General features: G+C 35.0%; 3 protein-coding genes across 3 annotated transcripts in view; 1 reads left to right on the top strand and 2 right to left on the bottom strand.

The window, feature by feature from the left end:
• The window catches only part of LOC142337224 (uncharacterized), a 644,691-nt gene that overhangs the window by 457,275 nt on the left and 167,670 nt on the right, over positions 1 to 19,746 (bottom strand). The gene's annotated exons all lie outside the window — the stretch shown is intronic.
• On the bottom strand, positions 5,855 to 9,577 carry LOC142347806 (uncharacterized). The gene is made up of 5 exons (XM_075398960.1): positions 9,371 to 9,577; positions 9,109 to 9,311; positions 8,955 to 9,033; positions 7,054 to 7,151; positions 5,855 to 6,774 (listed from the first exon to the last, which is right to left on the bottom strand). The coding sequence occupies exons 1-5, from the start codon at positions 9,408 to 9,410 to the stop codon at positions 6,025 to 6,027; spliced, it is 1,170 nt and encodes a 389-aa protein (XP_075255075.1). The 5' UTR covers positions 9,411 to 9,577; the 3' UTR covers positions 5,855 to 6,024.
• On the top strand, positions 10,181 to 14,961 carry LOC142347790 (uncharacterized). Its single transcript, XM_075398959.1, has 2 exons — positions 10,181 to 10,464; positions 14,264 to 14,961. The coding sequence occupies exons 1-2, from the start codon at positions 10,202 to 10,204 to the stop codon at positions 14,937 to 14,939; spliced, it is 939 nt and encodes a 312-aa protein (XP_075255074.1). The 5' UTR covers positions 10,181 to 10,201; the 3' UTR covers positions 14,940 to 14,961.

Genomic DNA, 19,746 nt, shown 5'->3' with positions numbered 1-19,746 from the left:
CAGTTGGAAAAATCAGTGTTTGTGATAAAATCACTTCTGATATTTAGTTTTGACTTGTAGAATTTTGTTTTATACAGTTTATTTATTTTATCATTTAAGTAAAGCTCCTCTTAGAAGTTTTAAAACTGTCAAGCAGTTCTGTAATTGTGTCTCATACTCTATTTTAGAGTTGGATATATCCATAAATTCTGTCGTCAGTGGAGCAGTGTTTGAAATTCCGAGTCTTCTATTTTCATCTGTTAAAAGATCAAATGTACTGTTGTTAGATCGGTGCATGTCATCGGTTGTTTCCTGCATCCATGCAACAAGTTTTTTCATCGTTGTCGTTAGAGAAGTGAATCCTTCTTTTCTTATCGAAGAAGCTTCAGTTGAACTCGCTGGAGCTATTAACTTGTTCTCGGGTTCATTGAGCTGTTTTAGGTCTTTCTGATTGGCTGCAAGTTGTATCGATTGGTTTTCCTGTTGCCTTGCAATCTTCTCTAATTTGGCGTTGATTTGGTTCATTGAAATGTCATCAGTTTTTGCAGGTCTGTCTTTAAGTTGACGCAATTGTTCTAACAATTTTCGAATTTCTCCTTCTAGTTGGACAATTTTCGCATCTTTGGCTCGGATAGCTCTTTCAAGATTGTTCAAATTTGTCAATATTTCTTTCTCTTGATTCTGATTTTGCCCAGTCACCTCTTTTTATTCGCGCGATAAGTAAATCATCTCACTTCGCAAACTTTTGTTCTCGTTTTTGACCATATCCAGTTCGGTTGCGAAATCGATTGCTGAGTTCAAATTTGGAAGATCTTCTTGGGAATTAAGTGCATTTCCGGAATAAGAAGCGTGAAGCTCCTAAAAAAATTTTGCGTTGTTCACTCCTAAAATCATTTAATTCACAAAATTTCTGATTTTAAATTTTCCCGTGGCTATTTTAAGCCCTTTCTCTGATCTCTATAGTTGATATTGAAGCTTATTTTACAGCCTTTTGTACATAGCGCGTTTGTAGTATTCTTTACATTCTGAAGAAATCTACGGTATGCTTGTTTTCCTTTCTCAATTTCCTGGATTGAAACTGAAATAACGTTCATTGAGACCAGAAACTTCTCTGGCGCCACAGACTCTTTTTCTTACCTCTTCTTCCATTATGTCGACATGGTCCCAAACTTCCATTTCTGACATTGGTTTGTTTTGCTTTGTTTTGGGTTTTAAGAACGCTCTGAGCACTTAAGCTAAAATAGGAAACCGGAAAAGATGAATAATGCATGAACCAGTCTAAATTAAACAAGAAGGCTCGGTAATATGCGTTTGCACATTATGTTCCGACCCCGCGCATCCGCAAATTTCCGCAATAAAAATGTTTTATTCAGCGCATGAGTTTTAAAATTGATACGCGTTTCAAAATGAGAGGCTCATCAATTTTAGGTTGAACTTTCAAAAATCAACTGTATTATGTTGTGGGCGATCAGATTTTTAATAAAGATTCGTCAATTTTCTCAAGGTTTGACAGAAACATAGGCACGTAGAAACCAGGGGAAACTAGTGATTTTCAATGACAACTGAGAAAAGCAATACTCATAGAACCCTTTTAGTTTTTGAAGTTTTTCTGAGACTGATTTACCTGAACATCCTAGAAATCTATATTATATAGGTCTAACTGGAACTTTTTAAAGAATAGAAGTTGAGCACTCAATGAATTGATTAAGATGAAGCTGGTGCAATCTTGAAGGTTTCGTTCCTACAAAAATTCACAAATTGTAGCGTGGATAGTGTACAAAGCTGGCATTCGACAAAAACTGTTTTTTATGGCATCTTTTTGCCCCGTGTTATCGTCATTCCAAACTGAACACAGGAATAGGAGTCAGCAAGACAAGCCAAAATATTGAAACTTTCTACGATTCTCATAAGGAACAAGATGTTAATTGCTCTCAAACAAAATCTCTAGCATTTATGTTGGTCATGTAGTTTTTGTTGAGATTTTTCGTTTGACCGATTTTTTGTCTGACTCTCTTGATAAACTGGCAACGGCCAGAGGGTTAATACACTCCAAGTATGCGATTCACCAGAACTCGTTCTGAGACAATAAATACTGGTTTGGAGGGCTGTTCTTAGAGTTTGACCACCAGTTCATGTCCTCACACCAGCCCCTCCCTAATCCCCTCCCATGCACGTTGTTTCACCTTCAATCTAGTGGGCTTGACGCCCCTGCGTTCCGCCCCGCTCACCCCACGCCCCTTTAAGGAAGCTAAAGCTAGCCTGAGTAAACCGTACCTTCCAACAGATCAAGTCAACCGGTCGTTTGAGAGCAATTCGCCCGGCGTTAGTCGGTTGCTTTTGCTTTCAGTCGTTGCCCTCTCTGCTTAAAACAAAAAAAGTTTCTAGCAATTACGTTGGTCCGCTCAAATTGCGGCTCAATATGCATTCAATACGAAACCGATTTTACCAATTGCAAAATACTCCAATACTCCATCAACGAACGTACTCAAAAAAGATTTCCATGACCAAAGATCAACTTTTTTCTAGACAACTCTTTTTTTCAAGCTACGTCAAAAATTTTGTTGTAATTTATATTTTTAATTGTGCACTTTAGCATTGAAAGCCTCTCGCTTCAACCATTACAGTGCTTAACAAAAAAGTGTCTTCTTCTTCCATTGTTGGATGTCATCCTTGACGTCATTTGAAAGCCAGGTTTGCCCTTCGGAGTTTTTCCCAGTAAAGCCCCCAGCGCTTAGTGGTTATGCTTAAAACGCGTCCTTCATCATAACATAGACAAAATTGGAAGGTTTTGCATATTTTCCTTTACTTCTTCGAAAAAAAATTAAATGAACCATAGTTTATAAAAGTATCGACTCAAATAGTATTGTCCAAACGGCACTTCTGGATCTCTGAAAGCTATTTGATTCCATATCCCATGACATCCTAATAGAAAAATAAATGTAATTGGCCTTGATATCGATGCACAGAACCTTTTAAAAAGTTTTTTTTTATAACAGATTTCAACGTGTGAAAGTAGAATTAATTTACTCCAACTGGACAAAAGCTGTCAGAGGTGAAACCCAAGGACCCGTATAGGGACGTATCTTGTTCAATCTATATTAAAACGATATCTGTACAGCTATTGATACTGATGTAACAAGGATTTAGCATGCTAAATATTGCGTAGTTTTTGCCTCTGACAAAGACAAAAACATAGCAAAAAAGTTCCTGGAATCAAACATCCATAATTTATGATGACCAAAGAAACAAAACTCAGGACACAATTTTAGTAGATAACAAAATAATCAAAAAAAAAATATATAAATATAAATATTTAGGACTAACAAATGATAGCAACCTCAGTTTCATAAATCATGTTAAACAAACGTTTAAGAAGTTGGCTCTTGCGATAAAAACTAGAGATTCAATTGGAACTCAACTCCCTACATCAAGCTTAGAAATTTTACTTAACTCAATTGTTTCGTCATATCTTAATTATTCCGCTCTATTTATTCAGCCCAGAAAACCTACGATGACATATCTAGAAAAGTAGCTGATCTGGGGTTTTAAAAAAAGGTTCTTATGCTCAAATTTCAAACCATCACGGCGCTTAAGATTTAAAAAACGTGATCGGGATTGAGCAAAGAATTGCGTAACTTTCTATTTTTTATCTCAGAAATTATATCAGCAAAAAAAATGCATTCAATACGACACTGATCTTACCAAGTGCAAAAAACTCCATCAACGAAGAAACTCAAAAAATTATAATCCCATGACAGCAGATCAAATTCTTTTCTAGACAACTCTTTTTCCAGGCTGCGTTGCCATGAGTCATGCTAAACAAACGTTAAAGAAGTTGGCGCCTGCGATAAAAACTGCAGACTCAATTGGAACTCAACTCCCTACATCAAGCTTAGAAATTTTACTTAACTCAATTGTTTCGTCATATCTTAGTTATTCTGCTCTTATTACTCAGCCCAGAAAACCTATGATGACATCTCTAAAAATTATATTTCCGTGACCGCACATCAACTTCTTTTCCATGCTACGTCAAAAAAATGGGATTCACTTCCAAATAAACTCAGAGATTTGAAAACTAGCAAAAGTGTATTCAAAAATTGTTAAGAAAGCACTACAATTATCAGATTCGTGATAGCGTGAATAATTCTGATAGTCTTTCTTGGCGTGAGTTTCGACTAGTTGAGTCTTTAAAAACCTGTTTGTGGAATTTTGCAACCACTGTTTTTAAACGTAATTTTGCTGTGATTTATATTTTTATTTGTGCACTTTAGCATTGATAGCGTCTCGCTTCAACCATTACAGTGCTTAACAATAAAGTCTTCTTCTTCCATTGTTGGATGTCATCCTTGACGTCATTTGGAAGCCAGGGTTGTCCTTCGGTGTATTTCACAGTAAAGCCCCCAGGGCTTAGTGGTTATGCTTAAAACCCGTCCGTCATCATAACATAGACAAAATTGGAAAGTTTTGCATATTTTCCTTTGCTTCTTCGAAAGAAAATTAAATGAAACATAGTTTGTAAAAGTATCGACTCAAAGAATATTGTCCAAATGGCACCTCTGGATCTCTGAAAGGCATTTGATTCCATATCCCATGACATCCTAATAGAAAAGTAAAAATAATTGTCTTTGATACCGATGCACAGAACCTTATAAAAAGCTTTTTTATAACAGACTTCAACGTGTGAAAGTATAATTAATTTACTCCAACTAGATAAAAGCTGTCAGAGGTGAAACTCAAGTAATCGTATTGGGACGTATCTTGTTAAATCTATATAAAAACGATCTTTGTATAGCTATTGATACTGATGTAACAATGATTTAGCATGCTAATGATTACGTAGTTTTTGCCTCTCACAAAGACGAAAACATAGCAAATAAGTTTCTGGAATCAAACATCCATAGTTTAGCAAACTACTTCTGAGAACGTCAAATATATTTGAATTCTTTAAAAGAGTTTTCGTTTGTTTCAGAAAATTTGATGGCCAAAGGAACAAAACCCAGGACACAATTTTAGTAGATAACAGAATAATAAAAAAAATCATTTAAATATAAATATTTAGGACTAACAATTGATAGCAGTCTCAGTTTCATGAGTCATGCTAAACAAACGTTAAAGAAGTTGGCTCCGGCGATAAAAAGTACAGACTCAATTGGAACTCAACTCCCTACATCAAGCTTAGAAATTTTACTTCACTCAATTGTTTCGTCATATCTTAATTATTCCGCTCTATTTATTCCGCCCAGAAAACCTATGATGACATCTCTAAAAATTATATTTCCATGACCGCAGATCAACTTCTTTTCTAGACAACTGTTTCCATGCTACGTCAAAAAATGGGATTCACTACCAAATAAACTCAAGAGATTTCAAAACTAGCAAAAGTGAATTCAAAAAATTGTTAAGAAAGCACTACAAATATCAGATTCCTGATAGCGTGAATAAATCTGAAGTTCTTTCTTGGCGTGAGTTTCGACTAGTTGAATCTTTAAAAACCTGTTTGTGGAATTTTGCAACCACTGTTTTTAAACGTAATTTTGCTGTGATTTATATTTTTAATTGTGCACTTTAGCATTGATAGCGTCTCGCTTCAACCATTACAGTGCTTAACAATAAAGTCTTCTTCTTCCATTGTTGGATGTCATCCTTGATGTCATTTGGAAGCCAGGGTTGTCCTTCGGGGTATTTCACAGTAAAGCCCCCAGGGCTTAGTGGTTATGCTTAAAACCCGTCCGTCATCATAACATAGACAAAATCTCAAACTCATTTTATGTTCCCTTGCTTCTTCGAAAGGATATTTAAATGAACCAAAGTTCATTTAAGTTCATGTTTGTTTCAGGAGTTCTGGCTGAGACCTGCCAGTCACAATGAACAAATATCCTTGAGATTTAATCTATTTTCACATTATTTTTGCACGTCTTTTGTAATTGGAGCTTGTATAGTATACTGGAGGTGAGAGCAGAATTGGAAAAATCCGTGTTTGTGATAAAATCACTTCGGATATTTAGTTTTGACTTGTAAACTATTGTATTATACAGTTTATATATTTTACCATTTAAGTACAGTTCCTCTTAGAAGTTTCAAAACTGTCACGCAGTTCTGTAATTGTGTCTCATACTCTATTTTAGAGTTGGATATATCCACAAATTCTGTTGTCAGTGGAGCAGTGTTTGCCTTTCTGAGTCTTCTGTTTTCATCTGTTATAAGATCAATTGTACTGTTGTTAGATCGACGTATGTCATCGGTTGTCTCCTGCATCCATGCAACAAGTTTTTCCATCGTTGTCGTTAGAGAAGTGAATCCTTCTTTTCTTATCGAAGAAGCCTCAGTTGAAGTCGCTGAAGCTAATAACTTGTTCTCAGTTTCATTGAGCCGTTTTAAGTCTTTCTGGATGGCTGCAAGTTGTCTCGATTGGTTCTCCTGTTGTCTTGCAATCTTCTCTAATTTGGCGTTGATTTGGTTCATTGAAATGTCATCAGTTTTTGCAGGTCTGTCTTTAAGTTGACGCAATTGTTCTGACAATTTTCGAATTTCTCCTTCTAGTTGGACGATTTTCGCATCTTTGGCTCGGATAGCTGTTTCAAGATCGTTCAAATTTGTCAACATTTCATTCTCCTGATTCTGATTTTGCCCAGTCAGCTCGTTTTTCTCGCGCGATAAATAAATCATCTGATCTCGCAAACTTTTGTTCTCGTTTTTGACCATATCCAGTTCGGTTGCGAAATCGATTGCTGAGTTCAAATTTGGAAGATCTTCTTGGGAATTAAGTGCATTTCCGGAATAAGAAGCGTGAAGCTCCTAAAAAAATTTTGCGTTGTTCACTCCTAAAATCATTTAATTCACAAAATTTCTGATTTTAAATTTTCCCGTGGCTATTTTAAGCCCTTTCTCTGATCTCTATAGTTGATATTGAAGCTTATTTTACAGCCTTTTGTACATAGCGCGTATGTAGTATTCTTTACATTCTGAAGAAATCTACGGTATGCTTGTTTTCCTTTCTCAATTTCCTGGATTGAAACTGAAAGAACGTTCATTGAGACCAGAAACTTCTCTGGCGCCACAGACTCTTTTTCTTACCTCTTCTTCCATTATGTCGACATGGTCCCAAACTTCCATTTCTGACATTGGTTTGTTTCGCTTTGTTTTGGGTTTTAAGAACGCTCTGAGCACTTGAGCTAAAAAAGGAAACCGGAACAGATGAATCATGCATGAACCAGTCTATATTAAACAAGAAGGCTCGGTAATATGCGTTTGCACATTATGTTCCGACCCCGCGCATCCGCAAATTTCCGCAATAAAAATGTTTTATTCAGCGCATGAATTTTAAAATTGATACGCGTTTCAAAATGAGAGGCTCATCAATTTTAGGTTGAACTTTCAAAAATCAACTGTATTATGTTGTGGGCGATCAGATTTTTAATAAAGATTCGTCAATTTTCTCAAGGTTTGACAGAAACATAGGCACGTAGAAACCAGGGGAAACTAGTGCTTTTCAATGACAACTGAGAAAAGCAATACTCATAGAACCCTTTTAGTTTTTGAAATTTTTCTGAGACTGATTTACCTGAACATCCTAGAAATCTATATTATATAGGTCTAACTGGAACTTTTTAAAGAATAGAAGTTGAGCACTCAATGAATTGATTAAGATGAAGCTGGTGCAATCTTGAAGGTTTCGTTCCTACAAAAATTCACAAATTGTAGCGTGGATAGTGTACAAAGCTGGCATTTGACAAAAACTGTTTTTTATGGTATCTTTTGGTCCCGTGTTATCGTCATTCCAAACTGAACACAGGAATAGGAGTCAGCAAGACAAGCCAAAAATATTGAAACTTTGTACGATTCTCATAAGGAACAAGATGTTAATTGCTCTCAAACAAAATCTCTAGCATTTATGTTGGTCATGTAGTTTTTTTTGAGATTTTTCGTTTGACCGATTTTTTGTTGACTCTCTTGATAAACTGGCAACGGCCAGAGGGTTAATACACTCCAAGTATGCGATTCACCAGAACTCGTTCTGAGACAATAAATTACTGGTTTGGAGGGCTGTTCTTAGAGTTTGACCATCAGTTCATGTCCTCACACCAGCCCCTCCCTAATCCCCTCCCCTGCACGTTGTTTCACCTTCAATCTAGTGGGCTTGACGCCCTTGCGCTCCGCCCCGCTCACCCCACGCCCCTTTAATGAAGCTAAAGCTAGCCTGAGTAAACCGTACCTACCTACTGACCAAGTCAACCGGTCGTTTGAGAGCAATTCGCCCGGCGTTAGTCGGTTGTTTTTGCTTTCAGTCGTTGCCATCTCTGCTTAAAACCAACATGGAAACTTTCTTCTTTAAAAGCGGCAGGTTAAGTTAATAGGATAATAGATAACAGAAATAAATGCAAAAAAATCTTTGTTCAAAAAAATTGTAGTTAGAAGTAAATATTTACGTAATGTTTACTTAATCGGATGTTAAAGATGATAATGCATTGTAGAAAAGTTAGAGAAGTTAGATTAGAATGGCAGACTCAATATAATATTATCTGCCTGAAGCGGCTTTTTCTCTTGGAAAAAATAGAAAACAACCATGGAAAAACTTTCCACGTAATTTTAAATAGGAAAATGAATTAACCCCCCCCCCCCCCCCCAATTGAATGTTAACGAGCTACGGCGTCAATTATGTGAACTAGTTAGGTAAAAGTAGATTAGGGTATATGGACATGCCTTGCGCGACATGTCTTACGGGCCCGTGAAATTTCATACGAAACTATCATAACCAAGCAAATTATTACTACCAAATATTTCAGGCATGCGCTGAATGCTTTCGTATGAATCCCTTGGTACTAAATTCAATGTTAACATGGGATTTTTTCTGCAAGGTTTTTTTTCCTTGGAACTATTTTAAGCTCATGGAAATTTTTTCTGTGTAATGGACTGTAGCCTTCTCTGGAACCAAAGTTACCTGATACAAGCGAAAAATTACTGATGTTCTGACTGACCTTTGAGCTCTATCGTTTTGTAATCGTTTACAGTCCCAGTATATCCATACGGGTTCAAGGGCGATATTGTCGGTCGATTCTAAAAGGTTATTTGAGATGTTATCTTAATAGTCTGATCGCCTAAAACTGAGATCAGATTTTAATTTCTTTTTACTTCCTGAGCTGTGTCAATTTCTGTATCATTGTTCATTGGTTGTCGGAGCTGTTGGTTAGAAATCGGCTCTGTATCATGTTCGCAGTTCAAATTGATTCGTAGTCGATTGCTATGGTTAGTTGTTGACGTCTCTGATGGGGATTTGGAGGTGCCAAGGTTACCCGGCGCCTTCTGTTGCTCCAAAAAATCTCGGAGCTTAGATGCTGTAAAAATGTTAAGAGGTCATTTAATTGTTTATGATATACTGAATGTAATGCTTTACCTTTTTGACCAACACCTGAGCTATCGATGTTGTAACTCATTTCTGCTGAATGGCTCAGTGATGCGGTTGAATTGATGCTTCGTCCAAGTGTTATTTAAACACAATCAAAAGTTTACGTTACAGAAAAATCACTCGTAGTCTGAATAACGAAGCTTTATGAAGACGAGTCATTGACAGTTCTTTTAAATATGACAACAATGTATTTAATTGACTTTCAAGTTGCTTTTTGCGCTGTTCTCACAGTCAGAGAACTAAAGAAAATTAAATATTGAGATCTTGATGATTGCTGTTAGCAAACCACTTGGTCAATTTTGGCTTACTTTTTGGATTTCTTGTCACAGTTGTTATTTTCAATACAGGTGAACCGTGCTCTTTGTTCTAAAATCGATAAAAATATGTGAATTAATATACTGATCATGCGTTTTAATGTTGTCAAAATTTTGAAGTTAGCCATTCTTATATTTGAAAATGTTTGCTTCTTTGTTAAATGGTCCATTATGATTTTAATAGTTAGCCGCTGAATTTGAGACAAAAAGACTAATGTTCAGAAGATGCGAACGTCTTCCATTTTTGCTCATGGACATTTTTGCTCATATTACAAACGCCTTAGTTTTAATTAGGACTTTAATTAACGCCTTAGAGAACCACCACCAGGAAGCTCAACAGGAATGTTAAAAACGCTCCACAGAAAAGATACTCATATGTATGGTATCTAAAGATCAACGGGTGATTTTTTGCGGTGTGATGTTGGCCGTTTACCGCAAATTGTTGATAATTTAGCGGAAAAACGTTTACAAGTTTGTTCATTTCAGATTGGCGACTTGTCTGGTCATGGATGGTGACAATTTTGAGGATGAAGATGATTGGCGACCCCCGACGGAAGCAGAGATGAAAGTCATTCAGGCGAGGAGGGAGAGGAGTGACAAAGTGAGCAAGATCATGGGCCAGTACCTCCTCAAAGGCCACAAGATGTTGGACACACTTTGCCCAGTCTGTTCATGCATCCTTCTTCAGATGAATCCCTCCAATAGACTGCACTGTGTATCGTGTATCGACCTAGACAGTGAAATAAAAAAGGACGACCCAGCTTTGAAGTTAGTTTACGTTAATAGTCTTTAAAAAGTCATATTTGCTACGAAAGTGAAAAAGGTGGCTCGATAATGTTAGCTCAAAATGTCGTGACTGCTCTCATCCGTTGAATTTTAAACCAGCAAAAAATTGATGCAACGTTTAGATACTCAAGATTGATAGGCTTAAAAAATTACATGTTTCAGAAATCAGATCAGATTCAAGAATAAGGTTGAAACAATTTCTCACGAAAATCTTCAACAAAAGTTTTGCATCGGTTTTTCATTATAATCATAATTTTTTTAACGCCACAGAATTTTTTAACTTGAGAAATTCTCACAATCAATAAAATTGTGGTCTTCCAAGATTGCTGAGTAAAAGAAACATTTGTCTTGATTACATTGAAGAACAGGATCGATTTTAATGACAATAAAATGCGAAATTATTTTCGGCTATTTCAGCCATCTTCAGTCTGAAAATAAACAAATTTACAAAACATCGGTTATGACCAATTAAGTTTAAATATATACATACATACATACATATACATATATATATATATATATATATATATATATATACACATATATATATATATATATATATATATATAAAACATAAAAGAAAAAATAATTATAGAACACTTTGCACTTTTTAATGATTCAGTTTAAAACTATGCGACAGTCCTTAACTGCAACAACATAATCTAAGTTTTGTTAGGCTGTGATTGGATTGGCAGGCCAGAGATCAGTCCAAAATATCACCAAGAGTCACGAAAATGAAGTCAATGTGACATATCACCTTAAACGTAACGTCAGGGGCCCCTGTCTGTATTCATCACGATTGTTAAGAATTGGATTAAATCTATCAATATATAAGGCCTCTAAAGTAAGTAGCCTAGTCAGATCTTGACTCCCATTCAGAATCTTCGTTGTAAATTCCGCAGTGCCTGAGCATGTTGACAAATGTTCTCCTACGGGCGCGATTGGTTTCAGATGCTCCTGTAGCCTTGTTCGAAAATGTCGAGACGTCTGGCCGACATAGCAGGCTAAACAGCCTGAACATTTTATTTCGTATACAACATGGCTACGGAGGTCATTTTCAACCGGACCCTTTAAGGAGGGGCGGCAAGTTCTAAGTTTTCTTTGTCTTTATTCTTGAACAAAAAGAATAGGAATTATATAAAATCACATGATCAAAATCACATGCTAGTTGCATTCAGCTTTTGCTTCTAATTATTTATTGTACCGACCCCTCTTGTTGGGAGGTATCGATATATCCATCATAGAGATTGGTAATTGGTGTCAATAAAAAGACCGTCGAGCGTAGAATATGGAATAAAAAAAAGATTTTTTTTAAATTTTCTAGAGCGAGTTATCGTGGTTGAAATTTTTGTGAATATTAGACAGATTTGCGTTAATTTTATTCACAATTTCCGGAATTTCTGCCTAAACGTTTGTCAATTTTGCTAAAATATGTGAAAATTGGTAACAATAGTACTCTTGATTTTATTTTCAAAGACAAAAAACTGTTGTCGGTTATTTTGATTTAATTTTTTGGCTAAAATTTTGACTAAATGTTTCAAAATTGAGCCTTTTTTAATCTAGAATTGCACAAAAGAAGCTTCTTTAGTCCACTTTGAAAAATTTAGTACACACCCAAAAACAACTAACACAATCTTTGTTAATTACAAAAGGAGCTAGTCCTACTTCCACTTCCATTGAGAGTAGTTTGGAATCAAATTTCTCCGTTTTAAAAACTCAGCTTTTGTTTTTGTTCTTTTAACTAACAAATTATCTAGATCCAAAACATTCGAAACGATTGAGTGTTCTTAATGGAAGAACAGCAATAGCAGGGCTAGTTTTAATCCAATCTTGGACTTATAATCCAAAAAAAGTTCGAATTGTAATCAGTCAGTCACTCATTACAATAATTACAGGTCTCCAGCGCTTCCTTTGTACGAATAAACGAACCTATTTAATTATTTCATTTTGGTAATGGCTTCCATAACTTTGAAAACAAGTGTTTTTAAAAAATGCAAAAGTACTACTTAATTTTGCTCTTTTTTATCTACTTATTACCTATTTTGAGAGATCGCATACCACTTAATTGGCGTTCGAGGAAGGCTCAATTAAACATATTTTGAGGGACAAAATATGGCTGTGCGGCTTCGACAGCGTTTTCTCGCAAGTTCTACTTGAATTTTTGTTTGTTGCCTCTGTTGTTCTTTTTGTAACCACAGAAATTGAATGATGACAGGTCTTAATGCCCTCCTGTAGAGGCGTATTTCATTATAAACATGTTGGATGGTTTTTATTACTTTGAAATTATTTGTTTTTAACTTCGCTGTTTTGTTCTTTTTTGTCTTACTGTTACTGAGCTTTATCATGGATTGGTCCCATACCTTTTCTAGTGAAGTACAAGTTATTTTGTTTAGTTTTAATTTTATGTGACGCTATTTTGACCTTGTTAATAAGTTATCTTTTAAAAAAAGGACATAAAGTTTTGGATGTAATTAATGTGGGTTTTTGCTGTTGTTTGATTTTGTTGTTCGTCTCGACACGCTTTCCTAATAATGGCTGATCTCATCGGTCTAAGGCCCCATTTTTGCTCCACTGAGTTGTTTGCATTGGAGGCGATCTTTTCTTCTTTTTTTTTGAAAAATAATGTTGGGGGGTTTTCTATCTGTTCCTTATTTGGTGGACATTTATACCAAAAATATGGATGAGCGGGGTCGGAACTTTATGTGCAAACGCACATTACTGAGCCTCCTTATTATCACAAGTACCATTGCTGAACAACCTGGAAGGCGAATAAGCGAAAATGAAGAGTTTGGAGATTTAGAAACAATTTGGAAACTAAAATAATTGAACTTGCATCAATGCTGAACTTGAAACAAAGGTTAATTGATTCTTATTAAAACAGCTAATAGTTCGGATAAAATTCAACTTTTTGAAAAATTGTTTTACTAAGCTGTATAATGCAACGTCGTTGGACATAAAATAGCGGAAAGAGGTCAAAAAAGTAAATAATAATCTGGAATCGGAGATAAAACGTCTTAGAATATAGATGGAAAATTATAGATAAAACGGCAGAAATGGATGGGAATTGAATTAATTTAACAAAAACTAATTCACGAGTTAGACAGTGAAGTGGAATAACCACTTGGAATAACCAAGTTAGACAGTGAAGTAAAAATAGGCCTCATTTTGTCTTATAAGATTGTTAAAGAAGTTTTTAGGGTAGTGCTTTGGAGAAATTTTTACAAAATCAAGTAAAAATGGCTGATTTCGAGGTAGTTTCCACTAAAAATATTTTTGAATATGTGAATGAAACTTTTACCGGAGACAAAGCACGTTTCAGAAACCCCGTTTTATTTTGAAAATGAAACCGATTACGCCACGGTAACATTTTGAAATCTTTTTGATAACAATTTTTCATATTTTATAGCAAACTAGAAAATTTGAACAAAAAGTACTGAAAACCTAAAGAAAAATGGTGAAGATCATGTGTGGACAAAACTTTGAGCCTCCCTAACTCCTCAGAAAAAGGACAAAACGAAGCAATCAGCTAATTGAAATATTCCACTATCGGTCAACTTTGTGATGATGGCACTTATATCTTTTTAATCGACTTAACCGGCCAATTGACTGAACAGAATGCTTATAGCTCATACGCCAGTGAAGCGATAAATTTCTGTTGATATGCTGATCTCTTGTTAATGTCTTCTGCACTATTTAGATTTTTATGAATTCACCATTTTTTGTAAGTCGAGTTGGTTGTGCACTGTAGTTTTTGATTTTAGTCTAACGACAACTGTTTCAGTTCGGAAGCTGCCACTGCTACCGTTACGGAGGCGCGTCACAGAGAAACAGCTTCTACATCTACAGGAGCAGCAATTCAAATGAGTACATCGAATGCCTCTGGCCCTGCGATTACTGCATCTGACTTAACTCGCGACTCAGTTGCACCGCAGACTTCACACACTGCAGTTGTAGAATTGAATAATATTCAACCTTCGACTGTGGTTAATCATGAAATCGATGTCGAAGAACACGCCACGCCTTCAGGAGGTCTGAGAGCAGAATCAGAGAACTTATCGAGGTCGCAATTAACTGCAGTTCACGATATACCTGCCAATACTACCACCAGTGCTATACAGCAATCCACATCTCGTCCTATTTTATCAGCATCAAATACAGACCAATCGAATTTCAGGAATAATGTTCAAAATAGAGTGCAGTCTTCCAATGTTAACATTGGAGCCTCAACATCTTCCTCAAATTTGTCGAGTGTAGCAAGAGAAGCTCTGGAGGAGACAATAGCTTGTTTATCAGACCAGTTGAAAGATGCTAGCAGAAAGCTTGAGAGCTTTAACTTGAGCAGTAATGTCAATTTTGGAGCTCCGACATCGTATATAGAATTGATTGATGTTGTAACTAAGTTAAGTCAGTCCCTGAGCGCTGCTGCTGACGCATACAAACGTTTTGATGAGATTTGAATAAAGCATTGTTTTAATGAAATTATTTTTTGATTTCTCAATTTAATGAAAGTTGCCGTTACTTCAGATACCTCCACTTCCATTTTTGTAGCCTTCATTTGATCAAGAAAATGAACCACCGCCAGGTAGATTTCGATGCTCAATCTGTTAAAAGTTCTGACGATGCCGTGAGTGTAGCATCATCGGAGGGATCAACGTTAGCAACTGGTAACTCAAAATCTGAGCAGACAATTACGAGCAGTGAGCTGACACCCGTGGCCTCTGAGTGTAAACTTGTTAGGCAGGAGAGTGAGAAGATTAGTCGGAAGTTTGTCTCTCTCAGGTCAGAAGTGGCAGTCAAGATGACTTCGGCAGCTGAAGTGTGCAATGTCCAAGCGACCTCCGAAAAGGTGTGGAAGGTGAAGAAAGATATCGAGCGAATGAGTCATGATTTGGAATCTCTCAAAAGACAAATTGAATCCTTCCGTATTTAGTGTCTGTGGTACCTTTTGTATTTAGTGTAGTGATTGGTTAAATAGTTGACGTTCTTTAAGTTAGGCAATGTTGAAAATGTGATTTTTCAAAGATGAACAGCATTAAAGGTCAGAATAGATCGCATGAATATTCATGGGGTTCTGTCTTGCAAATTGACAGGTTGCTGGAAATTTTGCTTATAATTGAGCGTCGCTCGTTCTTTTCGACTTTAGTTTGAGAGGGATCTAAGGTACTGGTGTAAACAATACCCTTCAAGCCCTATTTTTTTGATCTGCTCATAGTATTTACTAATCAAATATGAGTATTTTCAATAGCCGGCATCATCTCAGCCGGCTATTATAGTGGGCCTATTTTTATAGCTGCGAAGCTGTAAGCTGAGCGTAGCTATATTGCGGTGCTCTTGGTTTTTTACGACTCGAAGAGGAGTATTGGTTTTCTCTCGGTTTTTACGACTCGAAGAGGAGTATTGGTTTTCTTAAGGTTTTTTTTTTTTACCGGAAGTACTATTCGTTCAGACGATGTTTTGACCTGAAAGCGAAAGTGAGTAAAATTGCAGTATGAACTAATTTTTTCTGAGCGAGAGAAGTTTTTTGATCATGCGCTGCGTTTAGTGAATGACTTTTTGACTTTGAAAAGTAGTTTTTGACTGAATGGCACATATAGATAAGGGTTTTTGGCCGTTTTTTCGACCAAGTGCCCCCTTTTTTTCGCTTGTAATTTGCTTTTTTGTAGAAATAATTTTTATTGGATGCTATATTGAAACGTAAACCTCGGAAATTGATACCACAGTGTTTTGCAGAGCCTGAAAATGCGTTTGAAGTTCAAAATTGTCACATATTGTTGATTTTTTAGTTAATTTTTGTCTTTTTTTCTAGTAACTTCTTCATTTTTGGATCTTTCAGCCGTCTTCTTGTCAAAAATCAGTTAACATAGCATCGTCCCTTTGATAATTCATATACTCAACGCCTCTTTCTATCTCGATGTAATTTTGTTTTATAAAATTGTACATATGCTAATCCGATTTTGGCAGTTTTTTTCAATTGTTCTGTTTTTTGTTTGTTTTTTGGTTTTAATTACTAGCACTAGTCTTTTTGTGCAACATGAGGGACTTAAATTTTGTTCACTAAAAAATCAATCATGTTTTGGCGTAAAGTTTTTGAAAACCTATTTTATTGAAAATTTTTTTCATAAATGCGGTCTGAAAAATTTTGAACATTTTTTTGCAAAATGTTTTGTAGGTTTGAATTCTGATTTTGCCGTTTTTTCTGTTCAGGATGATGGATCTTTGTCTCGGATTTCATGTTGCTTTTACTATGTCTCGAATACCGAACATTAAAATGTAATTGTTTTCTTCATTTATTTAATTTGATTTTTAACTTTCAAAAATCAAGAATTAGTCTTTTTGTTACTGTGCTCCTTGCATTCTGTCGATATTTTTCACATTCTAGTTTTTTATCATTTTGGCTTTCTCCTTGCATCTACATTTTTATTCGTTATTTTGATTTTTTCAGTTGTTAAAAATTGAATGATTTCCGGTTTTTCTGAGATTTTCGTCATTTCTTTGGTTTGCAATTGATTTCATTCATCATACATTAGTCCTGAGAGTTTTTACGACTCGAAGAGGAGTATTGGTTTTCTTAAGGTTTTTTTTTACCGGAAGTACTATTCGTTCAGACGATGTTTTGACCTGAAAGCGAAAGTGAGTAAAATTGCAGTATGAACTAATTTTTTCTGAGCGAGAGAAGTTTTTTGATCATGCGCTGCGTTTAGTGAATGACTTTTTGACTTTGAAAAGTAGTTTTTGACTGAATGGCACATATAGATAAGGGTTTTTGGCCGTTTTTTCGACCAAGTGCCCCCTTTTTTTCGCTTGTAATTTGCTTTTTTGTAGAAATAATTTTTATTGGATGCTATATTGAAACGTAAACCTCGGAAATTGATACCACAGTGTTTTGCAGAGCCTGAAAATGCGTTTGAAGTTCAAAATTGTCACATATTGTTGATTTTTTAGTTAATTTTTGTCTTTTTTTCTAGTAACTTCTTCATTTTTGGATCTTTCAGCCGTCTTCTTGTCAAAAATCAGTTAACATAGCATCGTCCCTTTGATAATTCATATACTCAACGCCTCTTTCTATCTCGATGTAATTTTGTTTTATAAAATTGTACATATGCTAATCCGATTTTGGCAGTTTTTTTCAATTGTTCTGTTTTTTGTTTGTTTTTTGGTTTTAATTACTAGCACTAGTCTTTTTGTGCAACATGAGGGACTTAAATGTTGTTCACTAAAAAATTAATCATGTTTTGGCGTAAAGTTTTTGAAAACCTATTTTATTGAAAATTTTTTTCATAAATGCGGTCTGAAAAATTTTGAACATTTTTTTGCAAAATGTTTTGTAGGTTTGAATTCTGATTTTGCCGTTTTTTCTGTTCAGGATGATGGATCTTTGTCTCGGATTTCATGTTGTTTTTACTATGTCTCGAATACCGAACATTAAAATGTAATTGTTTTCTTCATTTATTTAATTTGATTTTTAACTTTCAAAAATCAAGAATTAGTCTTTTTGTTACTGTGCTCCTTGCATTCTGTCGATATTTTTCACATTCTAGTTTTTTATCATTTTGGCTTTCTCCTTGCATCTACATTTTTATTCGTTATTTTGATTTTTTCAGTTGTTAAAAATTGAATGATTTCCGGTTTTTCTGAGATTTTCGTCATTTCTTTGGTTTGCAATTGATTTCATTCATCATACATTAGTCCTGAGAGTTTGCTAGAAGACCTATTTCAAAATTTCTTCTTATTACTACTTATTGCAGTTTTCGTCAGTCCTTGGTATTGTTTTTAAACAATGTTTTGCCTATGATTTTTATTCTGTTGCTTGTGTTTTATGTCTGGAATATATACATCAAGGAAAAAGTATGTGTTGTTTTTGGCTTAATTATCAGTGATTAGAGTTCGGAATTTTTTGCACGACGATTCGAGTCGTTTCCGGTATTCTACCGGCTATGTTTTTTTTACAGGAAGTAGATTTGTTCACGCGGCATTTTGACCTAAAAGCAAAAGTGAGAAAAGCTGTCTTGGTGAACAGATTTTCGCTAAGTGAGAGACGTGTTTTGATCATGCGCTGCGTTTAGTGAATGACTTTTTGACTTTGAAAAGTAGTTTTTGACTGAAATGCACATATAGATAACCGTTTTTAGCCTTTTTTTCGTCTAATTTGCCCAAATTTTTTGTTTTTAATTTGATTCCTTGTAGAAATAAATTTTATTCGATACTATATTGAAATGTCAAACTCAGAAATTGATGCCACAGTGTTTTGCAAGGCCTGAAAATGCGTTTCAAGTTGAAAATTGGCACATAATTCTTGATTTTTTTTATCAAATTTTGGCTTTTTTCTTTTAATTTCTTCCTTTTGGATCTTTTAACCGTTTTTTTAGGTCAAAAATCAGTTAATATAGCAATTTCTCTCACTGAAAATTCCTATACTCAACGCCTCTTTCTACCTCGATGTAATTTTGTTCAATAAAATTGTACATATGCTAATCCGATTTTGGTAGTTTTTTCCGATTTTCGTCAATTTTTCGTTTGTATTTTGGTTGTAATTGCTAGAAATAGTTTTTTTTGTGCAACATGAGGGACTTTAATTTAGTTTCAATAAAAATTCAATGATTTTTTGGCGTTAAGTTTTGAGAAAACAGTTAAATCTTTTTCATAATTGCAGTCTTAACTTAAAAGTTCTTTGACCATTTTTTTTGCAAAATGTTTCAATGTTTCTTATTTATGAATTCTGCTTTTTCCTATTTTTTGTTGTCTTCAGGAGGATGGATTTTTTTATCGGATGATTAGTTATCTTTTCTCTGTCTTGAATGCTGAACAATGAAATGTATTCGTTTTTCTTGAATTTTTTAAATTGATTTAAAACTTTCAAAAATCAAGAAACCTTTTGTTACGGTGTTCCTTACATTGTGCCCATATTCTTAACATTCTAGTTATTATCATTCTAGTTTTGTCCTGGCACCTATTTTTTTTCGGTATATTGATTTTTCCAGTTGTAAAAAATGAACGATTTCAGCTTTTTCTTAGATTTTTGTCATTTCTTTGGTGTGCAATTGATTTCATTCGACAAAAGGCAGTACTGAGTGTTTGATAGCAAGCTTCTTCCAAAATTTCCACTTATGACTATCTACTGCAGCTTTCTTCCGGCCTTGGTGTTAATGTAAACGATTTTTTGCCTTTGAATATTCTTCTGCTGTTTGTCTTTTCTATGATCAATTTTATTTTTGATTTAGTATGAAATCATGTTGTCTAGCTTATGTACAAAGAGGAACAGTATGT

Source organism: Convolutriloba macropyga, chromosome 1, assembly GCF_964194025.1.
Source record: "Convolutriloba macropyga chromosome 1, txConMacr16.3, whole genome shotgun sequence".
Lineage (NCBI taxonomy): Eukaryota > Metazoa > Xenacoelomorpha > Acoela > Convolutidae > Convolutriloba > Convolutriloba macropyga.
The sequence above is the reverse complement of the archived record's forward strand: the minus strand, read 5'-3'. Positions and strand labels throughout refer to the sequence as shown.